Here is a 22,945-nt window from a genome sequence, read left to right on the forward strand (position 1 = left end):
CAGACATAATTTGAAATTGACTTCCTGACCTTCAGAGGGGCCTGGGAAACAGAAGCAACTCCCGCAAGCAGAATGGAGAAAATTTGTTTCAGGGCTTTTTGCCACTGTCTGAAGACGGTAGAGAATTATTAAGATTTTTTTTTTAAGTGAAAATTTCTGATCACATTCAAGCGGGGCTTTTATTGTGTTTTTAACAATTTATTAATAACATATGGTTACAATATTTAATCGTCTCTTTTCTATACTAACCCATATGATATTTCAACCCCCCCCTCCCTCCAGTATTTGACTTCCCCGAAGTTATAAATTTAAATTCAATTATAAAGGTACCGCTAACCGATCAAAGTTCAATATTTTTCTTCTCTCATTAATACTAAAAAATTGTCCAATGTCTTTTTACATTCCACTCTTTCTCCATATATCCTTTAAATTTCTTCCACTCCTTTTTTGAATATGTCTAAATCATAGTCTCTTAAAGTGTTAGTTAATTTATCCATCTCACTCCACGATAAAACTTTCACAATCCAATCCCTTTTCTCTGGTATTTTTCTCTGTTTCCGAGAATTATTAAGATTTGAACAGTCAAGCTATAAGCTTTCAGTCAACAGTTTCCACAGTTTGGCAATCTAACCAACTAACTCAATGCACAGCAGCCAAGAAGGTCAGAGCGCCTGCTCCGGCTGCAACGCCACTGAGGATGTTCTCCGCAGCTGAGAACGAAACGTCTGGAAGGAAAACTTTCTCCAGTAGAACACGGCACTTGATCCCGAAAGATTCTACAAACCCTAATGTACCAACCTTTGTTTTTGTAAAGAAACACCCTTGGCCTGAGGTCTTATTTCCTTATCAGAGGAAAAATATTACAGTACCTTTGGAACGACAGATTTTTTTATTTTTATTTTCTGGAAGCTGCTCTTTAGATACAAATGTCATGACTATGTACCGGAAAAGCGCTATTTTAGTGCGCCGGCTTGCAATTCCCAAATATTTTCCTTCACAGTTCAAAAAAAGAATTTTCTGACTTCTTGTGCACGGCCTACAGATGTGTAAAGAGAGGGAGAAAAGATGCCACAGGAAGAATAAATGGAGATAAATATTTCCAAGTCCCCGTGGTTCCCTGCTCTTTCCACTGTGATCCAGGGTCGGCTCAACTATCCAAGACAACTCAAGCAGCTGTTCTGGACAATTTTGGCTTGAACATTGTCCCTGCATATGTTATTCGGTATCTGTTGGCATACCTCTGGCATCCCACCGGCCTTAAGGGCAGCCAAGCATCTTGTCGGGATCTGTACCAACCTCATGGTATAAACCAGCCTTTCACATAAACAAGAGGGGAAGTAAATGCAGTTTGAATGCTGAGAATTTGCTTCTTGGGTCACCTAAGTGAGAGGTATATAAACAACAAAAAGGCATTTTCCTTCATGAACCTGGAGTTCTAAAACCACACGCACCCCGTTTCTCTTCCTTGGATTATTCGTTAAAAAAAAAAAAAAACCCAGGAAGGCTCTCAAAATCCTTCACGAGCCAGAAACCCAAATCCGCCCCCCCCCCCACCAATACTGTACAAAAGCAGGGTAATAACAACCACGGAAAATGTGCTGAAATGAATACTCCTAGTGCAAACAGGTACCGAGAAGGCTCCTCTGATCCGAGAGGGCACCGCGTGACTGAAAAAATGTTCTCGGTGAGGCCACAAAACATTCATACGTCTGGTTCTTGCCTCGAGCCTTAAGTCTTGGAAGGAAAGAGAGAAGACGTGACCTTCCCGGCCCCCGTGCCATTTGGGTAGCTTATTGGAGACAAAAGACTTAACACTGGGTTCCTACGTATTATATGATACCAGAGTCCTTAAACACAGGTCAAACAGAGTAATAAATAGGTCAAAACTTCAGGTTATGAGATAATACTGACTTTATAATCCCTTTGTAGAAATGCGGGGCTCTCTCTCTTTCTCCTGAGACGCATCAAAGAGAGGAAGGGGGAAGGGGGTGATCGCAACGCTGTACCATAACCCGTCGGTGGACCAATGCACCTCAGCAGAAGAGTCTAGAACAGCCTGCCCCAACCCATTTAGGCAAGAGCCCCTTCGGCTCGTTTCCTTCAAGAACGCCTCCTGGGCAGCTTAGCCCTCGTCTTCCCGCAATTCGGTAGGGAGAAATTTGTATTGCTGCTGCCGGATCTGGGCCAGCTTCTTCCTGGCCTCTTCCAGCTCCCGTTCCTTCTTGAGCATCTCTTCTTGAGCTGCAATGATCTGGAAAAGCCAACAGGAGGTGAACACTTATGCTGCCGTGTGAAGGGATTAAAAGATGACGAATTAAACATATCACTATCACTTTGCGCATTCACTGTATCGAATGCCCAGGATTTTCAGAATGCAATACAGGGCTTTAGTTCAGGCTGATTGAAGCGAGCTCTGAATTCGAGAACACCCGAAGCCGACACACTGAATCAGACCTGTCGGTCTGTCAAGGTCACTATTCAGTTTGGTGTAGTGGTTAAGTGCGCGGACTCTTATCTGGGAGAACCGGGTTGGATTCCCCACTCCTCCACTTGCAGCTGCTGGAATGGCCTCGGGTCAGCCAGAGCTCTCGCAAGAGTTGTCCTTAAAAGGGCAGCTTCTGTCAGAGCTCTCTCAGCCCCACCCACCTCACAGGGTGTCTGTTGTGGGGGAAGAAGATAAAGGAGATTGTAAGCCGCTTTGAGACTCTGATTCAGAGACAAGGGTGTATAAATCTATGGGTGTAAAAATCTATGGTGGGCGTATAAATCTATGGTCTTCTTCTGTTCCCTACTCAGACTGGCAGTGGCTTTCCAGGGTCTCATGTCTTTCATGTCACCTGCTGCCTTAGCTGGATGCTAAGGATTGAACCTGGGATCTTCTAAATGCCAAGCACACATTCTGCCACTGAGCCATGACACCTTCCTTCTAACACATGAAGCCGCCTTATACTGAATTAAGCAGTAGACAAGTGCAGCTTTAAGACCAACTAAGTTTTATTCGGAATGGAAGCTTTCGTACGCTCTTAAGCAGACATCATCAGACAAGTGGGAATGGAAGCAGCGATTCTTAATATAAGTGGGCAGTGTGGAATCATGGGAATGTTTTTCGCAGATTAAGAGAATCACAAATAGGGATCAGTGTTAGGACAAAGCAGGGCTGAAACAACACTGGAGAGTGATAAAAATGTAGGTGCGAAGTGCCATAAATCTAGGTAACATTCTGGCTTTGTTAGTTTAAATAGAGGGCATGGTTTCTCAAGAGGTTATAACATCCATTACAGTTTGCCATTAGAAAAAAAAGGAAGACATTAAAATACAGTGGAGGATGGGTTGGTATATGCAATAAGACATTTGAGTATGTCAATACAAAAAAACCAAAAAAACCAAATATCCTGATACACTGTACTAAAAGAGAAATAATATAAGTTAGCCGTTAGAAAAAGAGGGTGCATTAAAGTACAGTGGAAGGTGGGTTAGTATATGTAATGAGACAAACCTCAAGACGATAAGAACCGTAACTAGCCCTATGCAGTATAGTCAATCTACCTCTGTGGTACAAGAGAAATAACCAATTATTCCCAAGAAGAATCATGCAAAACAATAAATCCTGATGCAAACTTAGGTTAAGAAGATGCTTTACCCAGCCTTGCAAGCGCAGGAGCTCAGTGGCATATATTATTGGCATATGCCCCGGGATCTGTGTGCAGCGGGGAGAGAACTCCCCGCTGCACGCAGACCCTGGACGGAGGTTCAGGAGCTGTGCTCCTGTGAGCTCCTGCTGAATCCAAGCCCTGCCCTTTCCCCCTTCTGTATCCCTTTTTTTTAAGAAAATCAAACACACACCCACACGTTTAAAAAAACAGCACCAGACAAGGCAGAGATTCGCACCCACCTGGGGGAAAATTCCAGAAAAACGTTGAAAAACAATGGAAGGTTAAAGGATGTTTGACAATAGTTGAACGCCAGGGGAATAGTAAATGGACTGTAGTTAAAGAATGAGAGTATATGAACATATCTTTTTTTAACTTAATTTGATATGGATTATAGTTTAAACTGAGATGATGGGAATATATATCTTTTTAATTTTATTTTTATGATAAGGACAAAGGACTAAAGGATTATAATGAAGACGGATGAAATTCATAGTAAATGTTTTTATTTTATTTTATCATAGTTATAAGGGTTTTTTTATGAAGATTCTTACAATGTTAAAATTACCTTTTATTTCTTTTTTAGTATTTTAATCAAAATGGTGGAGGTCACGAAAAGGGGGGGGAGGGAGGTGGAAATGTAATGTATTGATACTAAGTTTTTTTAAAATAAAAGATGAGAATTATTACAATGTATTGCAGTAGAATAAAAATTGTTTTCCAAAATTCGCACCCACCTGTGCGATGCCCCCCACAAACTTGGTTTTGACCACCACGTCGTCGTCGTCTGCTTTGCCAAATGCCGCCTTCTGGGCTGCCCGGACTAGGTTGTCCGACGCTCGTTTGACTGCATTGCCCGCCGCCTAGAGGAGACCGAAGCGGCGACATGAAACGTCTCCACGACCTGTATTCACGAATGACTACTCTGCCTTATGAAGAAAATCCCTTAAGCGGCACCTGGGCTTTCTAATGGTGTGCCCAGCGCATCCAAATTCGAAGGCATTACTGGGCTACCCACTAAAACAAAAGTGAAAGTGAAACTAACGTACCAAGGAGCATACTAACTCCTCCCCTGCCAACGGGGGTCGTTTTGTAGAAAAATAGGTGATGGAGCTCATTAGTATATGCCACCGCGCCCCCCCCCCCAGCCAAAAGCAACCCGACGCAAGAAAGGAGAGCCCCGGGCGAGCAAGACCTGCTTGGGCTGGCTAGAGATCCAGCCAGCCCAAGCAGGCTTCGCTCACTTGGGGCTCTCCTTGGCCTCCTCGCCCCCACAGTCAAAAAACCAGCAAGCTACCTGCCGTCCAAAATCACATAAGAAGTGGAGAAAGGGAGGTGTGGACTTCTCCAGGGGTTAATGAGGGCTGCTGGGGCCGTGGCAAAGCCCCCGGTGGCTGGCTGGCTACTCACTCTCCTAACTGTTATGTAGCTGCATCTACTATTCAGTGGAGAAGGTAGGTAGGTGGGGAGGGGGAAGAGGGCTATCAGAAAGGTTCAGGAGCTGCGCTCTTGTAAGCTCCCGCTGAATTCAAGGTCTGCCTGCCACAAATTTTTGTCAATCTTGAAGGTGTTCCTGGACTGTGGCTCTTTTCTCCTGCTACAGACAGACCAACATGGCCGCCCATCTTGATCTACACTTGCATCTTGATCTAAAATTCTTCAGATACCTGAAGAAGTGAGCAGTGATTCCCGAAAGCTCCTCCCCTGCAGCCACAAATTTTGCGAGTCTTGAAGGTGCGACAGGACTTGGGCTCTTTTCTCCTGCTACGGACAGACCAACATGGCCGCCCACCTTAACCTCTCTCTCTGCAAGGTTCCGGAGGCTTCCCAACGTGCTGAGCGTTCTTACCTGGAGCCGCCTCATGGCCTCCGAGTCCTGGTCTGCCTTCACTTTACAAGCCACCAGCAGCTGGGCTGTGGAAGCCGCCACTTGCTTGGCCGAGGAGATTAGTTTTTCCTCGCTGGCGTGGCCTTGGACCGAAGCGTTCGCTGCTTCGCACAGGTTGCTGGTTGCGGCCGCCACCATTCGGGCCTGAGAGGAGGATCACAACAAAAGATGGTGCTCACGTCTAGACAACTGGTCAGTTACGGTCAATGTTGTCTACTCAGACTGGCAGCGGCTCTCCAGGGTTTCCGGCAGAGAAATGTCTTTCTCATCCCCTACTGCAGGGTTGGGGAACCTCTGTCCCGAGGGCCGTATACGTCCCTCGAGGTCACTTGCTGTGGCCCTCGGGGATTGCTGGGCTGAACCGAGCCATGTGGCAGCCTCCCTGGGGCCTGGCTGGCCAGCAAGGATCGTGGGGCCCAGCCGCGCTGTGCAGCAGCCTTCCCAGGGCCAGGCAGGGATCACAGGGCCCAGATGTACTGTGCAGCAGCCTCCCTGGGACCTGGCTGGCCGGCCAGAATTGCTGTAGGACCTGGAAAAGTTACTGTCACAATTCAGTTTTCACTTGATTATCCCAGATAGTGTGACCTAATATGCTAATATTAGGGGATGTGGTCTAATATGCTACTAAGTTCCTGCTGGGCTTTTTCTACCTATGCATTTGCCTAGGGCGGTGGGCTGTGTGTGTGTGTGCCAGATTAAGCTCTCCCCACATGACTTCAAATAGAAAAACAATTATTTGCATTAATTTTGCTGGCCTGAATCATTCTCCCCCGGTGGAGCATTGTTTTTTAAGTTGATAATTTTTTATGGCCCATGAGTGATGTTATAAATATCCATATGGCTCTTGGCATAAAAAGGGTTCCCCAACCCTGACCTACGGCCTGATCCTTTGAGCTGGGGATGCTGGGGATTGAACCTGGGACCTTCTGCATCCCAGAAAAATAGCAAACTCTCTTCGTTGACAAAGTAACACAGTATAATGAAACAATCTTCACCAAATCACCTTCAGTTTCCAATAGATTTAAAGATACAATGCAATAATGCAGTTGAAAAATCATCCGGAGCACAACATAACTCCTGCCCACAAATCATAATAATTTTCTAATAAAGCCCAACGATAAAATAACCGGTCCAATTTCGTTTCGGATACACTATCTTTCTTCAAGGAACCGTCCTGTCATGTTCATGGGTTCAGTAGACTTGAAATGCCAAAATCTCCCGGCATTCTGTGATATTTTTGTTTGTTTTTTGTATTTGTTTATGGAACGCCTCTACCAATCTCTATTGGAACGCCTCTACCAATCTCTATTGGAACTTCTCTACCAATCTCTATTGGAATGCCTCTACCAATCTCTGTTGGAACGCCTCTACCAATCTCTATTGGAACGCCTCTACCAATCTCTATTGGAACTTCTCTACCAATCTCTATTGGAATGCCTCTACCAATCTCTGTTGGAACGCCTCTACCAATCTCTATTGGAACGCCTCTACCAATCTCTGTTGGAACGCCTCTACCGATTTCTATTGGAACGCCTTTACCAATCTCTATTGGAACGCCTCTACCAATCTCTATTGGAACGGCTCAACCAATCTCTATTGGAACGCCTCTACTAATCTCTATTGGAACGCCTCTACCAATCTCTATTGGAACTCCTCTACCAATCTCTATTGGAACGCCTCTACCAATCTCTATTGGAACGCCTCTATCAATTTGTATTGGAACGCCTCTACCAATCTCTGTTGGAACGCCTCTACCGATTTCTATTGGAACGCCTTTACCAATCTCTATTGGAACGCCTCTACCAATCTCTATTGGAACGGCTCAACCAATCTCTATTGGAACGCCTCTACTAATCTCTATTGGAACGCCTCTACCAATCTCTATTGGAACTCCTCTACCAATCTCTATTGGAACGCCTCTACCAATCTCTATTGGAACGCCTCTATCAATTTGTATTGGAACGCCTCTATCAATTTCTATTGGAACGCCTCTACCAATCTCTATTGGAACGCCTCTACCAATCTCTATTGGAACGCCTCTACCAATCTCTATTGGAACGCCTCTACCAATCTCTATTGGAACGCCTCTACTAATCTCTATTGGAACGGCTCAACCAATTTCTATTGGAACGCCTCTACCAATCTCCATTGGAACGCCTCTACCAATCTCTATTGGAACGCCTCTACCAATTTCTATTGGAATGCAACTGAATGTTGATGGATAGAAATTGGTAGAGGCGTTCCATGAACATGACAAGATGGTCCTTTGAAGAAGGATAGTATATCTGAAACGAAATTGGACCGGTTCTTTTATCGTTGGGCTTTATTAGAAAATTATTATGATTTGTGGACAGAAGCTATGCTGTACTCCGGATGGTTATTCAACTGCATTATTGCATGGCATCTTTAAACCTATTGGAAACTGAAGGTGATTTGGTGAAGACTGCTTCGTTATACCGTAATACTTCGTAAATGGATAGAGTTGGCTTTTTTCCCAGTTGCCGCACCTCCGTGGTCCCGATATTTGCTGACCTTCTGCATGCCAAGCAGAGGTGTGGCCCCTGAGCCAGGGTTTCAGGCTGAGATCTCTTCAAACTCCTCTTCTCTGGTCTTTTGAACTGGAGATGCCGGGGATTGAACCTGGGACCTTCTGCATGCCAAGCAGAGGCTCTTCCACTGAGCCACGGCCCCTCCCCCTGGGGCTTGGGGGCCCAGCCTACAACCAAAAAGTTGCTACTCACCGCAGAAATGAGTCCTTGAGACCACTGTCCATCGTCAGCTGCATTGGCAGGGATCGCCCCAACCTAGAAAGACAGTTTAGATAACTTTGAAGAGGATTCTCTTTTATTGCTCATGACATCGGTGCATCAACCTTTCTTCCAAGGATCCTAAGATGTCCTTCTGTGAAGGCAAAACGGTCGAAGAGTCCAGTAGCAGCTTGAAGACTAACAAATTTTATTGCAGCACAAGCCTTCGAGAAACACAGCTCTCTTTTCTCTTTGAAGAGAGCCGTGTCTTTCAAAAGCTTATGCTACAATAAGATTTGCCAGCCTTCAAGCCGCAGCTGGACTCTTTGACTGTTTTGCAGCGACAGTCTAACCAACGCTCCCCACCAAGCTGCGGAGTTTAGTGAGCAAAAATTCTACTTTGTGAGCGACTGGCATTACAGAGTTGTGAGTGAGCGATTTGGCGACGGCATTCATTCATTTGGCTCTGGGGCTGAGCTAAGACAAAAACTGTGTGAGCCAGAGACTTCGAAAACTGTGAGCTAGCTTGTGCTAACTCAGCTTAGAAGGAACACTGAGACGAACGCGGCTAGCTTCTCTGCTTTTGTGACGGCAACACTGTTTTAATTCCGCCACCTGCTGAGGTACGTTACTGGTCCCAATCACCAAGATGGCTGAGCAGGGATTTGCGCCAACTTCCCCCGGGACCTTTCCATCTATCACTATTGAGATGCATTAAGGGAAGGAGGGACGGAATTACACTCAGGTGTGTTTTGGGGGAGCATTTATGCTAAGACCTGTTCTTGGTGATAAACATTAAATTGCAAACAAAAGGAGCGAAATAAGCAGATGATCGGATAGAAGATGGGGGCCTCTTCGGATCTCATGAACATGAGGGGAATGACAGTTTGGCGTAGTGTTTAAATGCGCACTCTTATCTGGGAGAACCGGGTTTGATTCCTCGCTCCTCCACTCGCAGCCGCCGGAATGGCCATAGGTCAGCCATAGCTCTCGCAGGAGTTGTCCTTGAAAGGGCAGCTTCTGTCAGAGCTCTCTCAGCCCCACCTACTTCACAGGTGTCTGTCGTGGGGAGAGGAAGGGAAGGTGATTGTAAGCTCCTCTGAGACTCCAAGTGAATGACAGGGTTAAGCCAACGGACTTATCTGGGAGATCCGGGTTGGATTCCCCACTCCTCCACTTGCAGCTGCTGGAATGGCCTGGGGTCAGCCATAGCTCAGACAGAGTTGTCCTTGAAAGGGCAGCTTCTGGGAGAGCTCTCTCAGCCCCACCCACCTCACAGGGTGTCTGTTGTGGGGGAGGAAGGGAAAGGAGATTGTGAGCTGCTCTGAGCCTCTGAGTGAAGGCTGGAATATCAACGCAATCTCCTCTTCTTCCCACAGCCTTTCCTAATCCCTACATGGGAAAACATATGTCGAGCAGGGAACCCCAAGTCTGGTGACCACAGGCAACATGGTGCCCCCCAACACCTTTCCTGTCTCCCACCAAATGTTTTTAGAAAGTAGGTGGGGCTGGATGGAGCTTTTGCCCAGCAGGACTTCTGATTGGCTGCTGGAGATCTGATCGGCTGAGGAGATTTTTTTAAAAATGTTGCTCCGGCCCAGGATCGACCTGGCTACAACAGCACATGCTGTTCTCGTTGTCTTCATTTATTTAATTCATTTATACACCCAAAGCTGGCGTAGACCAGGCTGAGAATATGTGGCTGGTCCAAGGACACCCAGAGAGCTTCCACGGTACTAGCGGGGATTCGAACCTGGGTCTCCCAGATAACTACTCTGACCCACTGAACCCCCACACCCCATTTGCTCTCATGTGAGCCAGTCATGTCGGTCATGTGACTTGTTTCCCCCCAAGTCGACTTGCGTCTACTGACCTTCCCCTGCGCCACCAACTCCCTCTGAGCGGCGGAGGCTGACTTGACCAGGGCACTGGTAGCAGCTGCGATGGACTTCGCGGCTTCTAGGATCTGCTCTTCAAAGTCCAGAGTCTCGTCTGCCTGCTGGAACCAGAGGAAAAGACCGTCACTGGCTGCTCTCAAAAATTCACCCTCAAAATTTCAACGATTCGCTTTTACAACCCGGCACTTCGACTGCAAAAGAGGCTCAAAAATTCACCCTCAAAATTTCAGAAATTCGCTTTGGCAACCTGGCACTTCGACTGCAAAAAAGGCTCAAAAATTCACCCTTGAAATTTCAGCGATTCACTTGGCAACCTGGCACTTCGACTGCAAAAGAGGCTCAAAAATTCACCCTCGAAATTTCAGCGATTCGCTTTGGCAACCCGGCACTTTGACTTTGGCAACCCGGCAAAAGAGGCTCAACGTCCTTCTTGAGGAGGAGAGAGCAGCAAAGCATTCTGGCTTCCTTGGGAAAAACAACAGGGGGGGGACAAATATCTGTTCCTTTGTGGCTTCCAGGACCCCATGAATTGTCCCCCACATGCAGGAGTTTTCTGCCAATCTGCATTCTCCAGTTGTGCTACTTAAGGCACCAACTGGCAGCTGCGACCAAGGCTGTTAGGAAGGAAGGGGTTTGCTGCTGCTGATTGGCTGGGATTGCCCTGATGTCACAGAGGTGTTCAGCAGGGAGGAGGGCCCAGCAAATGCTAAAAGCTAGGCTTGAAAAGGCGGAAGACCAAGGGATGCAAACGGAAGTGAGGGTTGGGAGTAGATATGCCAGCCTCCAGCTGGGCATGGGCAATCTCCCAGGTAAAAGATATCAGTTCCTCCAGAGAAAAGGGCTACTCTGGTGGGTGGGCTCTAGGGCATTGTATCCCGTGCTCTAGGGTATTGTATCCTCCCCAGGCTCCACCCCCAAATCTCCATGAGTTTCCCAACCTGGATTTGGCAACCCTAGCTGGGATAGGCAATGGGCAAGAGGAAGGAAGCGAATAGAAGAAAACTGGGAGAGAGATGGCCAGAGAGAAGAACGGCAGAGAACAGGCGCTGATTTGAAACAGCAAGTCAGTTTTACCTATAGGCCCTCAGTATTCACCGTTCTAGCTGACTGCAGTCGCGGGCCTAGCAAGTTCAGCCATTTCTAAACAGACCTCAAAATTCCAGGAAGAGAATCAGTTGGGCTGTCTTTATTTCTCTCTCCTTATCCTACGGCTTTTCTTGTGTTCGCATCATCTCTTTTCCAAACGCCTCGGCAGAACCCCTCCAGACCAGAGGTTTAGCTTTCAAAAGCAAGGACAGCAGGCTAAGAAGTCAGCCCTTGCTGTAGACCAAAGGCGGCCTTGGTCTACTTGCTTAATGTAAGAACCACATAGAATAAATGTCAGATGTCTGAGAGCTGCAAGACATGAATGTCAGCTGTTTGAGAGAAGGAAGGAAGGGAGGAAGGGAGGAAGGAAGGAAGATGGAGAGGGAGGGAGGTAGAAAGAAAGCAACTTTAAGTGTCTTCTTCAAGCTGCTGACTGGCTTGGCTTGGAGAAGTGATTTAAAAAGAAAAATGCCTTCTTCAAGTTGGCCAACGTGGCGGTGGGGGCTTCAAGAGCCACACAATATGTGTGAAAGAACTACATGTGGATCATGAGCTACGGTTTGGCCACCCCTGCTGCAGACAAATGGGCTCACTTGCGACAAACGGATGCTTGTGCTTACAAGACAGATGTTGAAAACAGAAAACTGCACGTACGGGACTGTCCGCCACCCTAACACATTTATCTGGAAGGCCAATTGCCCCCCTGGGCAAAGCTCGACAGCATCTAAAATGAAGAATTGTTGGGCTGGATTGAGCCAACGTCCATCTAGTCCAGCATCCTGTTACTAAAGCCAGTTGAAAGAGATGCTCTCCCCTGACTCTTTGACCCCGGAAATATACAGTCTTCGAACACGGATGTTCCTTTTAGTACTTATGGCTCACAGGTCTTTGATAAACCTGAATTTAAACATGGATTTATCATCTAAATCATGGATTTATCATCTAAATCATGAATTTATCATCTTTTTACTAAAAAAAAGTAAATGGTGGTCAACGCAGCTCGGGGCCATGAATTCCAAGTCCTTCATCTTCCCAAGACACTCGCGAGAAGGAGCCATTTACTGGGCGCGTATCCTTTTAACTGGATTGAAAAGGAAGAGAATCTGCAGCAGTCTTCTAAGCCCTTTAAGCCTCTTTGCCAATTACGGCGTGCTCTTTCAAGCTTGCCTCCTGACACTGTACAGAAGAATTTTTAAAAAATACAACCCCGGAGACAGAGCGGGACCCTGTAGGAATGTTTGATATATAGTTGGCCTAAATAACAACCTAATATATCAAACATATCACACAGAGCCCTGCAGGAAAAGGGCATCCAGGTTAGGACATGGCTTGAGATATACGGATTTAAGTGTTGAACGCTCACGATGGAAAGGGGTAAACCTTATCTGTCCCCCCCCCCCACACCATTCCCTTCCCTCCCCTTTTCAATGCTGAAGCCAACTGGGAGGCCAAGATGAAAACACTCCAGAGGACAGACTGTGCTTCCAGCCATGCTTTTTGGAAGGTGAAGCCCGTTCGTAAGCACCTCGGGGCTAGAAACTGCTCTCCAGCAGAAATCATGAACAAAATTTATTCTGCTTTCTGTCACGAGAGGCAAAGCCATCCGTTAAAAAAAAAAATGTTACTCTGAACGTTTAATTCTTATTTCGAATGGGGAAATATTTTGAGGAGCGCAGCAAATACCTCAGGGCAACAGACAATATTGTGGTCAAAGAACCATAGATTAGAAGAGACCTCCAGGGTCATCTAATCCAACCCCCTGAACAATGCAGAAACTCACAAATACCTGCCTCAAATAGCTGCCCCTGGTCCTCCAGGCACCTCCACAAACTGCTTCGACTTCATTTTAAAGAGAGCCGCCACTGTAATACGGAATTCACGGGCAGCTTATGCTGAGGCCGTACATACCCCACACAAAATTAAGATGTGCAGAGATTGCTTCGATTTCTGCGACAACATCCATCCGTCCGTCTGTCTGTCTATCTACATGCAAGTTTAGCTGGCTTGCACTTTTTCTTTATTTTACCTAATTTCTCCTGCTTTTGACACTCACGGAGAAGAGCCAATCCTGCTGTAACTTTCACAAATTTAGATTCCACTGGACACACGCTTGCATAAGGGCTTGCGTTTTCAAAGATGAAACACTGCAATTCCTCAAAGCTGAATTCTGCTACTACTGAACCTTGCCGTTTCCTGCAATGCCGCGTAGACCCCAGGGTAGCATGAACACACGTGAAGCTGCCTTACACTGAATCAGATCTCTGGTCCACCAAAGTCGGTATTGTCTACTCAGACCGGCAGCGGCTCTCCAGGCGTCTTTCAAATCGCATCCTATCTGATCCTGGAGACGCTGGGGATTGAACCTGGGACCTTCCACATGCCAAGCAGATGCTCTACCACTGAGCCACAGCTCTTCTCAGCCTTCCCGGCTCAGCCCTTCGGCCTACATGCGTGTTTCCACAAACTCTCTACGCAGCAGATCTGTGCCAAAAGGTTTTGCTTCGTCTTAGCTAAGAGTCACCATATTCGAGTCCAATCGCACCTTAGAGACCAACGAGATATCTTGTTGGTCTCTAAGGTGCGGTAGCGGATTCAAATCTAGCTGATCCACTGCAGACTAACACTGTTACCCTCTGAAACTTAGCTGAGAGTTTAATAGAAAATTCAAAGTATGCCTAACCAGCCCTTTCCACCTTCCCTACCCTTTTGTCTTGCCCCACCTCATCTGTTGTTCCCTTGTCCTTCTTTCAGACTGTAAGCTCCTTGAGGGCAGAGACTGCTCTATTTTTCTGCTTACACAACTCTATATGAGGCCATGCGTACTGATGTCATGGCATTAAACACCGTGCCAAAAGGCATATCCCACAAAAGTGAGGTAGATTGGGTTAGACCTTCAGCCCTATTATTTGGGTTCGTGTATATCCTGCACACCATGTGAAACTTGCAAAACAAAGAGGTCCCGCGGCTCACACACCCCCTGAGTCATCCCTCCTGGAAATCCTCCCGAGTCTTGGAATCCTAGCTATTTCAAGGTTTACGCAGGCTTAATGAGTTGCTGACACTTTCAGGTTTCAACCTCGGCACGGAAAAGATTTCAGGCGGTGAGTTTTCAATGCCATTTCTGATGCCGGGAAATCACATCCCCCACTTCTCCTGAGATGCAGCCAAAATGAGTGGCATTTGGGCACCACCTGGTGAAGGTCCAGAAATCTGCAGAGAAGCCGGAAATGTCTTGCTGAAGCCAGCTTGGGGGGGGGGGGGGAGACTTCCCCCACAAAGCACAAGACCCCTCGTCCTTGGCCCCGATCCCTGCATCCTGACTGCACCACTGCCGCCTCCAGTCAGGACATCTTCAGTCTCTCCCCCTTCCCTATCGTCACCGGAACCCTGAACTTACGACTCAAAACCGACAGCCGACCGAGGTCACGAAAGCAGAATGCAACTAAAGGGATTCTGCTTTGTACACGTTTGCTATCCGCAAATCCCTTTCTGTGTTCTGTCAGACGGCACCGACCCCCTGACCCGCACGGCTCGGGTTAACTCGATCTTGTCAGATCTCAGAAGCTAAGCGGGGTCGGCCCTGGTTGGTACTTGGATGGGAGACCACTAAGGAAGTCCAGGGTTGCTGCGCAGAGGCAGGCAACGGCAAACCACCTCTGTTCATCTGCCCTGACTGGGATGGCCCAGGCTAGCCTGATCCAATTAGATCTCAGAAGCTACGCAGGGTGGGCCCTGCTTAGGACTTGGATGGGAGACCACCCGGGTTGCTGTGCAGAGGCAAGTCATGGCAAACCACCTCCGTCTCTTGCCCTGATTTGGATGGCCCACGCTAGCGCAATGTCACCACATTTCAGAAGCTAAGCAGGTTTTAGCCCCGGTGAGTCCTTGGATGAGAGACTACCGAGGAAGTCCGGGGTCGCTATGCGGAGGCAAAGAATGGCAAACTACCTCTTGCCTCGAGACCCCTTCGGAGTTGCCGTAAGTTGGCTGCGACCCAGATGGGACCTCCCACCACCATCGGGCGGCAGGAACCGCACCGCAGAGCTCTAGAGGCAGTGTTTGTCGACCGGACTTGCTCCTAGCGGAGGACGGCCCCTTGGAAAGAGGGCTAATCGCTCGCTCACCTTGGGCTTGGCTCTGGGCTTCAGCTGCTCCAGTTTCTTCGCCGCGGCTTCAATGGAGGCTGCGGCCCCCAGCAGCTCCGTCTCGGCAATGACTGTGGGGTCCTCTGGGTCGACCCATTCAGTGCCTGGATTGGGGAGAGGAGGAGAAGAAGAAGAAGAAGAAGAAGAAGAAGAAGAAGAAGAAGAAGAAGAAGAAGAAGAAGAAGAAGAAGAAGAAGAAGAAGAAGAAGAAGAAGAAGAAGAAGAAGAAGAAGAAGAAGAAGAAGAAGAAGAAGAAATTGGATTCATATCCCGCCCTCCACTCCGAAGAGTCTCAGAGCGGCTCACAATCTCCTTTCCCTTCCTCCCCCACAGCAGACACCCTGTGAGGTAGATGAAGATATTGGATTTATATCCCGCCCTCCACTCCGAAGAGTCTCAGAGCGGCTCACAATCTCCTTCCCCTTCCTCCCCCCCCCCACAACAGACACCCTGTGAGGTAGATGAAGATATTGGATTTATATCCTGCCCTCCACTCCGAAGAGTCTCAGAGCGGCTCACAATCCCCTTTCCCTTCCTCCCCCACAACAGACACCCTGTGAGGTAGATGAAGACATTGGATTTATATCCTGTCCTCCACTCCGAAAAGTCTCAGAGCGGCTCACAATCTCCTTTCCCTTCCTCCCCCACAACAGACACCCTGTGAGGTAGATGAAGATATTGGATTTATATCCTGCCCTCCACTCCGAAGAGTCTCAGAGCGGCTCACAATCCCCTTTCCCTTCCTCCCCCACAACAGACACCCTGTGAGGTAGATGAAGACATTGGATTTATATCCTGTCCTCCACTCCGAAGAGTCTCAGAGCGGCTCACAATCTCCTTTCCCTTCCTCCCCCACAACAGACACCCTGTGAGGTGGGTGGGGCTGGAGAGGGCTCTCACAGCAGCTGCCCTTTCAAGGACAACCTCTGCCAGAGCTATGGCTGACCCAGGGCCATTCCAGTAGGTGCCAGTGGAGGAGTGGGGAATCAAACCCGGTTCTCCCAGATAAGAGTCTGCACACTTCACCACTACACCAAACTGGCTCTCCAGAGGGAAAGGCATCACAGAAAGGGCTGGGGCAGCTGCTTTGGGGACATACAGTCGGTTCCGGCACCACAGACGAACGTGGTGTCAGAAGCAACAGAGGAAAGGCCAGCAGAACAGCCCTACTGGGGGGGCTGAGAGAAGTCACAGAGTCACAGAGCCTTTATTGGCACAACAACAGTGGCGAATCAAGGAAACAGGGAAATTGTTTTAGTTAGTTTAACATCCTAAACAGACTTCTCCTCCTGTAAGCACAGCAAAGGAAGTTTGCCACCCCTTTGATGGTTTCAGCCTTATTGGAGGCTGGTAAATTCACTCTCTTACTTGCACCAGATTTGCTCTCCAGGGATTGCAGTACAGGATCCAGATAAGAAGCACGTAAATCACAGTAAAATCTACAGCAGGCGCGTCAAACTCATTTGCTGCGTGTGTCATGCCAGGTCAGGAGATAGGAACTTTATAAAAGACCCAAACAAACACACACTCAGCCTAATCCACCTCTTTGGCTTGCTGAGCCTCAGCCAACAGAAGGAAGTGAGGCTTGGCTCAGTAGCTCTGCTGTGTAATTGACAGAGCCTGGCAAAGCCAGCTCTCCTTCCCCCACTTTCTCCCTAAGGGAGGAGCTTTGCTCTGTAGCTCCTGTGCGATTGAGCAAGCCTGGCAAACCAAGCAGTGATGCAGAAGGAAGCAACAGAGGGAGAAGGAAGCAGATGACATTGAGGGGCGGGCCTGACAGGAGCCCTCCGGGGGCCTGATTCGCCCTCCCCCTGCCCCGGCCTGCATGTTTGACATCCCAACCTACAGGATAAAAGTACGTGGTCCGTTCCTTCATTTTCCTTCAACCTACAGGTCCAGAGCCTATCCAAGAAAGGTATTTTTTAAAATCTCCCATATAACACAGAAGGAAGCACGTTAAAGCAGGCCAACAAAAACGCCCTTTGAATATGGGGATCTATCGACCAAGAAAAATAGTCAGCAAACGAACCGCTGAAATGAATCCCCCCATTGCACAGGAGAGCAATGCCCGGAAGCAAGGCTTCTAAGGTCTTGAATCTTCATGTCTATTAATCAACGGAGAGAAGTTTTTAAAGTCAGCACTCTGTTTCCTGAAGTGGTCAACTAGATGCCTCCGCAAAGACCGACAAACAGGGAATGGAGGATTTAGCTCCCAGTCCTCTTGTTGGTCCCCAGGAATGGAAATGCAGAGATAGACTGCCTCTGGACTTGGAGGATCCACATAAAAATATCCTGCTCCCCCTCTGAGGCATCCTTAAAAATGCCAGGTTTTCATCTTACTTCCACGACAGAATAAAGTACAGTAATTTAAACTGTATTAAAGCTAAACGGAACCCTTCCCCCAAAGTACCTAGAACTTATCACAAAATCGATCAAGATGAATAGCTGTGTTAGTCTGTCGGTAGCTACAGGCCCTTAGTATTCACTGCCAGATCTTCCCCAAGACTTTTTGGGGTACTAAGCAGTGTTCCCTCTAAGCTGAGTTAGTGTGAACTAGCTCACTGTTTTTTATACTCCGGCTCACACATTTTTGTCTTAGCTCTGGAAAAACGGCCCCAGAGCAAACTAATTTATGCAGCAGCTCACAACTTTTAATGCCGGTACTAGCAGCTCACAAAGTAGAATTTTTGCTCACAAGTCTCCACAGCTTAGAAGGAATATTGGTACTAAGGTGTTCCTGGGCTCGAATCTAGCTGTTCTTCTGCAGTCCAACACAGCTGCCCTCTGAAACAAGACCATCAGTTTGGTGTAGTGGTTAAGTGCGCGGACTCTTATCTGGGAGAACTGGGTTTGGTTCCCCACTCCTCCACTTGAAGCTGCTGCAATGGCCTTGGGTCAGCCATAGTTCTCACAGAGCTGTCCTTGAAAGGGCAGGTGCTGTGAGAGCCCTCTCAGCCCCACCTACCTCACAGGGTGTCTGTTGTGGAGGGAGAAGATATAGGAGATTGTAAGCCGAACTGAGTGATTCAGAGAGAAGGGCGGGGTATAAACCTGCAGTCGTCTTCGTCTTTTCTGCCTCATCTTAGACTGCTTTTCAGCTGTAAGTTTTTATTTTTTGTGCAGCTTTCATTACGATACTACCAGTTTGAATCTTTTCTTTTCTTTTTTGTCCCTGCTGCAGTATTTAAAATGTTTAGGCTGTGAGATTTGACTCCCTACTTTACTTTGTTGTGACACCTCAGAAACGTGTGGAGAGGCCGTGGAGAAATATCTTCATATTTATTTGCTTGTGGACTAATGACATGCCGTTCTAAGTTCTGGGGATTCATTGCTTCGCTTGAGAACAACGGCCAAAGAACCACCCAACTCACCTTTCATCGCTTCAGTGGACTGTATGAGTTCCGTGACGGCGCCAGCGACCCGTTTGGACAAGGAAGCCAGGGGCTGCTTGGACTCTGGAGTGGGCTTCTGAATAGTCTATGGGCAAAAGAGAGAGCAGAAGTTGATGCCCAGCGCTTGCCCTGTTTGGCACTTGTTCGAGGTCCTTTTTCTGTGTTGTCCCTCTTTGTGGCTACGTACTTCAGCTGGGGAAAGCAGGGATCAAAACCTTTCTGGGCCTCTGGGTACCGCTGGTATTCTGACACAGCATGGCGGGCACAGCCACAAAATGGCTGCTGAAGGAGGCGGAGCCAGCTACAAAATCTCTTCTTAAAAATCTGCACAGCCAATCAACAGGGCATAGAGGCCGAGGCCTTCGTAAGAGCCCTGCTGGATCAGACCAGTGACCCGTCAAGTCTAGCATCCCATCTCACACCAACCAACCAGTTCCTCTGGAGGTCCAACCACAGGGCTCAGAGGCCAAGGCCTTCCCCTGAGGTGGCCTCCTGGCTCTGGGATTCAGAGGCTTAGTTCCCCTCAGTCCCCATGGCTAGTAGCCACTGACAGACTTCTCCTCCATAATTCTGTCTAATCCCCTTTGAAAGCTGTTCATTCCTGTGGCCATCGCGACATCCTCCGGCAGCCAATTCCACATTTTAATCTCCGTGGAAAGTAGTATTTCCTTTTGTCCATCCTTAACTTACCACCTATCAGCTTCACTGGATGCTCCTGAGCTCTTGTCTTTTGGGGGAGGAAGAAAAAGTTCTCTTTGTCAGCTTTCCGCCGCCTGCAGGATTTTATAAGCTTCTATCATGCCCCCCCCCCTTAGTTGTCTCTTTTTTAAAGTGAAAAGTCCCAGACCAGGGGTGGCCAAACTTGCTTAATGTATGAGCTACATAGAGTGAACGTCAGATGTTCGAGAACCACAAGGAAGGAAGGAAGGAAGGAAGGAAGGAAGGAAGGAAGGAAGGAAGGAAGGAAGGAAGGAAGGAAGGAAGGAAGGAAGGAAGGGAGGAAGGGAGGGAGGGAGGTAGGGAGGGAGGGAGGGAGGGAGGGAGGGAGGGAGGGAGGAAGGAAGGAAGGAAGGAAGGAAGGAAGGAAGGAAGGAAGGAAGGAAGGAAGGAAGGAAGGAAGGAAGGAAGGAAGGAAGGAAGGAAGGGGGAAGGGAGGGAGGAGGAAGGGAGGGAGGAAGGAAGGAAGGGGGGAAGAGAGGGAGGGAGGAAGGGAGGAAGGAAGGAAGAAAGGAAGGGAGGAAGGAAGGAAGGAAGGGAGGGAGGGAGGGAAGGAAGGAAGGAAGGAAGGAAGGAAGGAAGGAAGGAAGGAAGGAAGGGAGGGAAGGAAGGAAGGAAGGAAGGAAGGAGGGAGGGAGGGGAGGGAAGGGAAGGGAAGGGAAGGGAAGGGAAGGGAAGGGAAGGGAGGAAAATAGATGGGTGAGAGATAGAAAGGAAGTAACTTTAAATGCATTCTCCAAGCTGCTAGCTGGCTTGGCAAAGTGATTTAAAGAGACAAATGCCTTCTCCAAACCAGCCGATGGGGTAGTGGGGTCTTGAGAGTCTGAAAGAGCCACATGTGACTCCTGAGCCGCAGTTTGGTCACCCCGCCCCAGACTCATCTGCCTTTCTTCCTAGAGAGAAGGTGCTGCAACCCCTGAATCATCTTGGCCACTCTCCTCTGTACTTTTCCCTGCTCTCCAATGGCCTTGCAGAGGTCACATTAGAAAACGCCCACTCTGGCCCCAAAGAGATCCACTCTCCTGCTTAGCTTCCGGGGTCTCCCCAGACTACAACCCCGATGGCTTTGGGGCGGCAGAGAAAGGGATAGGGGTCGTGAGGAACACTGACTGTCCCAGGACAGCAAAATGCTGCTCATAATTTAGCCTTCCGCACATGCTTGCAGGGAGGGGGACTTAATGAGGGGGTTGGGATGTTTCCAGGTTCAGTTTCCCCCTTTGAGCAGAGACACCCAAGGGATCTCTTTCGGAGCTCATCTTTGCAAACAGCTGAAGCATCTCGAAATACACACAGCTACTTGGGTATATTTCTCCTGTGTCGTGCCGCACGGAACAGACAGACGACATCAACAACTCTCAAATTGAAGGCGTGGGAGGGAAAGCATACCAAATATTCCCGTTGGAATCCCACCACACTGCTCAAATTATAAGCTAGGCTGGGTAGAGGCGAAGGGGGCAGATCCTAACTAGGGATTCTTGGGGGCGACTCCTCCTGAAGGACACGTGAAGCGGCCTCACGATGAATTATACCCCTCGGTCCATCAACGTCAGTATTGTCTACTCAGACTGGCAGCGCTCTCTCCAGGGTCTCAGGCAGAGACATCTTTCCCATCACCTCCTGCCTAACTCTTTTTAACTGGAGATGTCGGGGATTGACCCTAGGATCTTCCACATGCCAGGCAGAGGGTCTATCTGCTTTATACTAACCCCTCGGTTCATCAAGGTCAGTCTTGTCTACTCAGACAGGCAGCGGCTCTCCAGGGTTTTAGGTAGAGAGGTCTTTCATGTCACCTTCTGCCTGGTTCTTTCAACTGGAGATGGAACCCGAGACCTTTCGCATACCAAACAGGCGTTCCGCCACTAAGCCATGGACTCTCCCCTATAATACACGAAGCTGCTTTGTACAGAACCAGACCCTTGGTCCATCAAAGGTCAGGATTGTCTACTCAGACCAGAAGCAGTTCTCTGCAGTCTTTCAGGTGTCTTTTTTGATTTATATATATTTTATTAGAGTTTTAAGAAATAGGAGAAAGAAATACAAAAAGGGGAAGGGGAAGGGAAATAACGTTATTTCGATATAAACTCTGCATCATTCATTTACAAAACGTTTCTCATAGTCTATAAAAGTTACAATCTTTGTATTATACCTAATAATTTGCTAATATCAACACTAAAGTGTCCAAATTGAGGAATTACGTGTCATATGAGAGTCAAATTTGTGTCTTCATCCATTTATAAAAGGGTTTCCAAGGGTTCTCTTCGTCTCGTATTAGTCTACCCTTAAGACGAAGCGCAAGGGCATCTGTTTCAGCTGTCTCTAATATTTTATGAATCAAGTCCTGCTTCTTTGGAGTTTCATGATGTTTCCAGGTTTGTGCTATCAAAAGTCTTGCTGCAGTGATAATATGTATCATCAAATGTTTGTCCTGTCTCAAAGGGTCCATCGGTAGAATACTCAATAGAAAAGTTCCGGTTTAAAGTGTATATGGATTTTCAATATCTTTTGCAACATATCATGTACCGCAATCCAATACTTTTTCATCACGTCCACCACACATGATAAAACGCGCCAACATGGGAAATACATTTCCAACACTTGTTAGATACAGTAGAATACATTTTAGACAGTTTATCAGGCGTTATATACCATCTATAAAAACATTTTATAAATGTTTTCTTTAAAGGTAATAGCTCTGGTAAGTTTTATATATGATTTCCAACAATGTTTCCCCACACCCCTATTTCAATATTATGGTCCAAAATTTGCACCCACTTTATCATGGTATCTTTCACTCTTTCTCATCTTGTAGCCAGTTTGGTGTAGTGGTTAAGTGTGTGGACTCTTATCTGGGGGAACTGGGTTTGATTCCCCACTCCTCCACTTGCACCTGCTAGCATGGCCTTGGGTCAGCCATAGCTCTGGCAGAGGTTGTCCTGGAAAGGGCAGCTGCTGTGAGAGCCCTCTCCAGCCCCACCCACCTCACAGGGTGTCTGTTGTGGGGGAGGAAGGTAAAGGAGATTGTGAGCTGCTCTGAGACTCTTTGGAGTGAAGGGCGGGATATAAATCCACTATCTTCTTCTTCTTCTAGCTTCATTTGAAGAAGCATTGAATCAATTCTCTTTATTAGATGCTGGCATGGACCCAAAATAATTTTATCAAAACCTTGTTGATCAGTAATAAATCCTGTTACTTTGTCTCTAGCATATCTTGACTCTAGTTGAAGCCTGGTCCACCAGTCGAGAGTAACATTGTAGGTCAATAACCCTTCTTGTGTTTTCAGTTCGTCATTAGTCTTTAACAGTTCTTCATATGGAAGTATCATATTTGATGACAGTAGTGTTGGTTGAATAAAAGCTTCAGTCGGTGAGACCCACTTAGGGACCTTGTTGTAAATTTTCGGTTTTAACCCAGGACACACCTGA

The 22,945-nt window shown here is 47.6% G+C and overlaps 1 protein-coding gene across 1 annotated transcript in view; it reads right to left on the reverse strand.

The window, feature by feature from the left end:
- Nucleotides 1–880: 880 nt before the first annotated feature.
- The window catches only part of TLN2 (talin 2), a 254,331-nt gene continuing 232,266 nt past the window's right edge, over nucleotides 881–22,945 (reverse strand). Inside the window, 7 exon segments of the mRNA XM_060259753.1 lie at nucleotides 881–2,251; nucleotides 4,388–4,513; nucleotides 5,500–5,682; nucleotides 8,280–8,342; nucleotides 10,159–10,284; nucleotides 15,394–15,518; nucleotides 18,786–18,891. Of these exon segments, the coding sequence (XP_060115736.1) occupies nucleotides 2,123–2,251; nucleotides 4,388–4,513; nucleotides 5,500–5,682; nucleotides 8,280–8,342; nucleotides 10,159–10,284; nucleotides 15,394–15,518; nucleotides 18,786–18,891 (858 nt within the window). The 3' untranslated portion in view covers nucleotides 881–2,122.

This window comes from Heteronotia binoei, chromosome 19 (assembly GCF_032191835.1).
Source record: "Heteronotia binoei isolate CCM8104 ecotype False Entrance Well chromosome 19, APGP_CSIRO_Hbin_v1, whole genome shotgun sequence".
In the NCBI taxonomy this organism is placed as follows: Eukaryota; Metazoa; Chordata; class Lepidosauria; order Squamata; family Gekkonidae; genus Heteronotia; species Heteronotia binoei.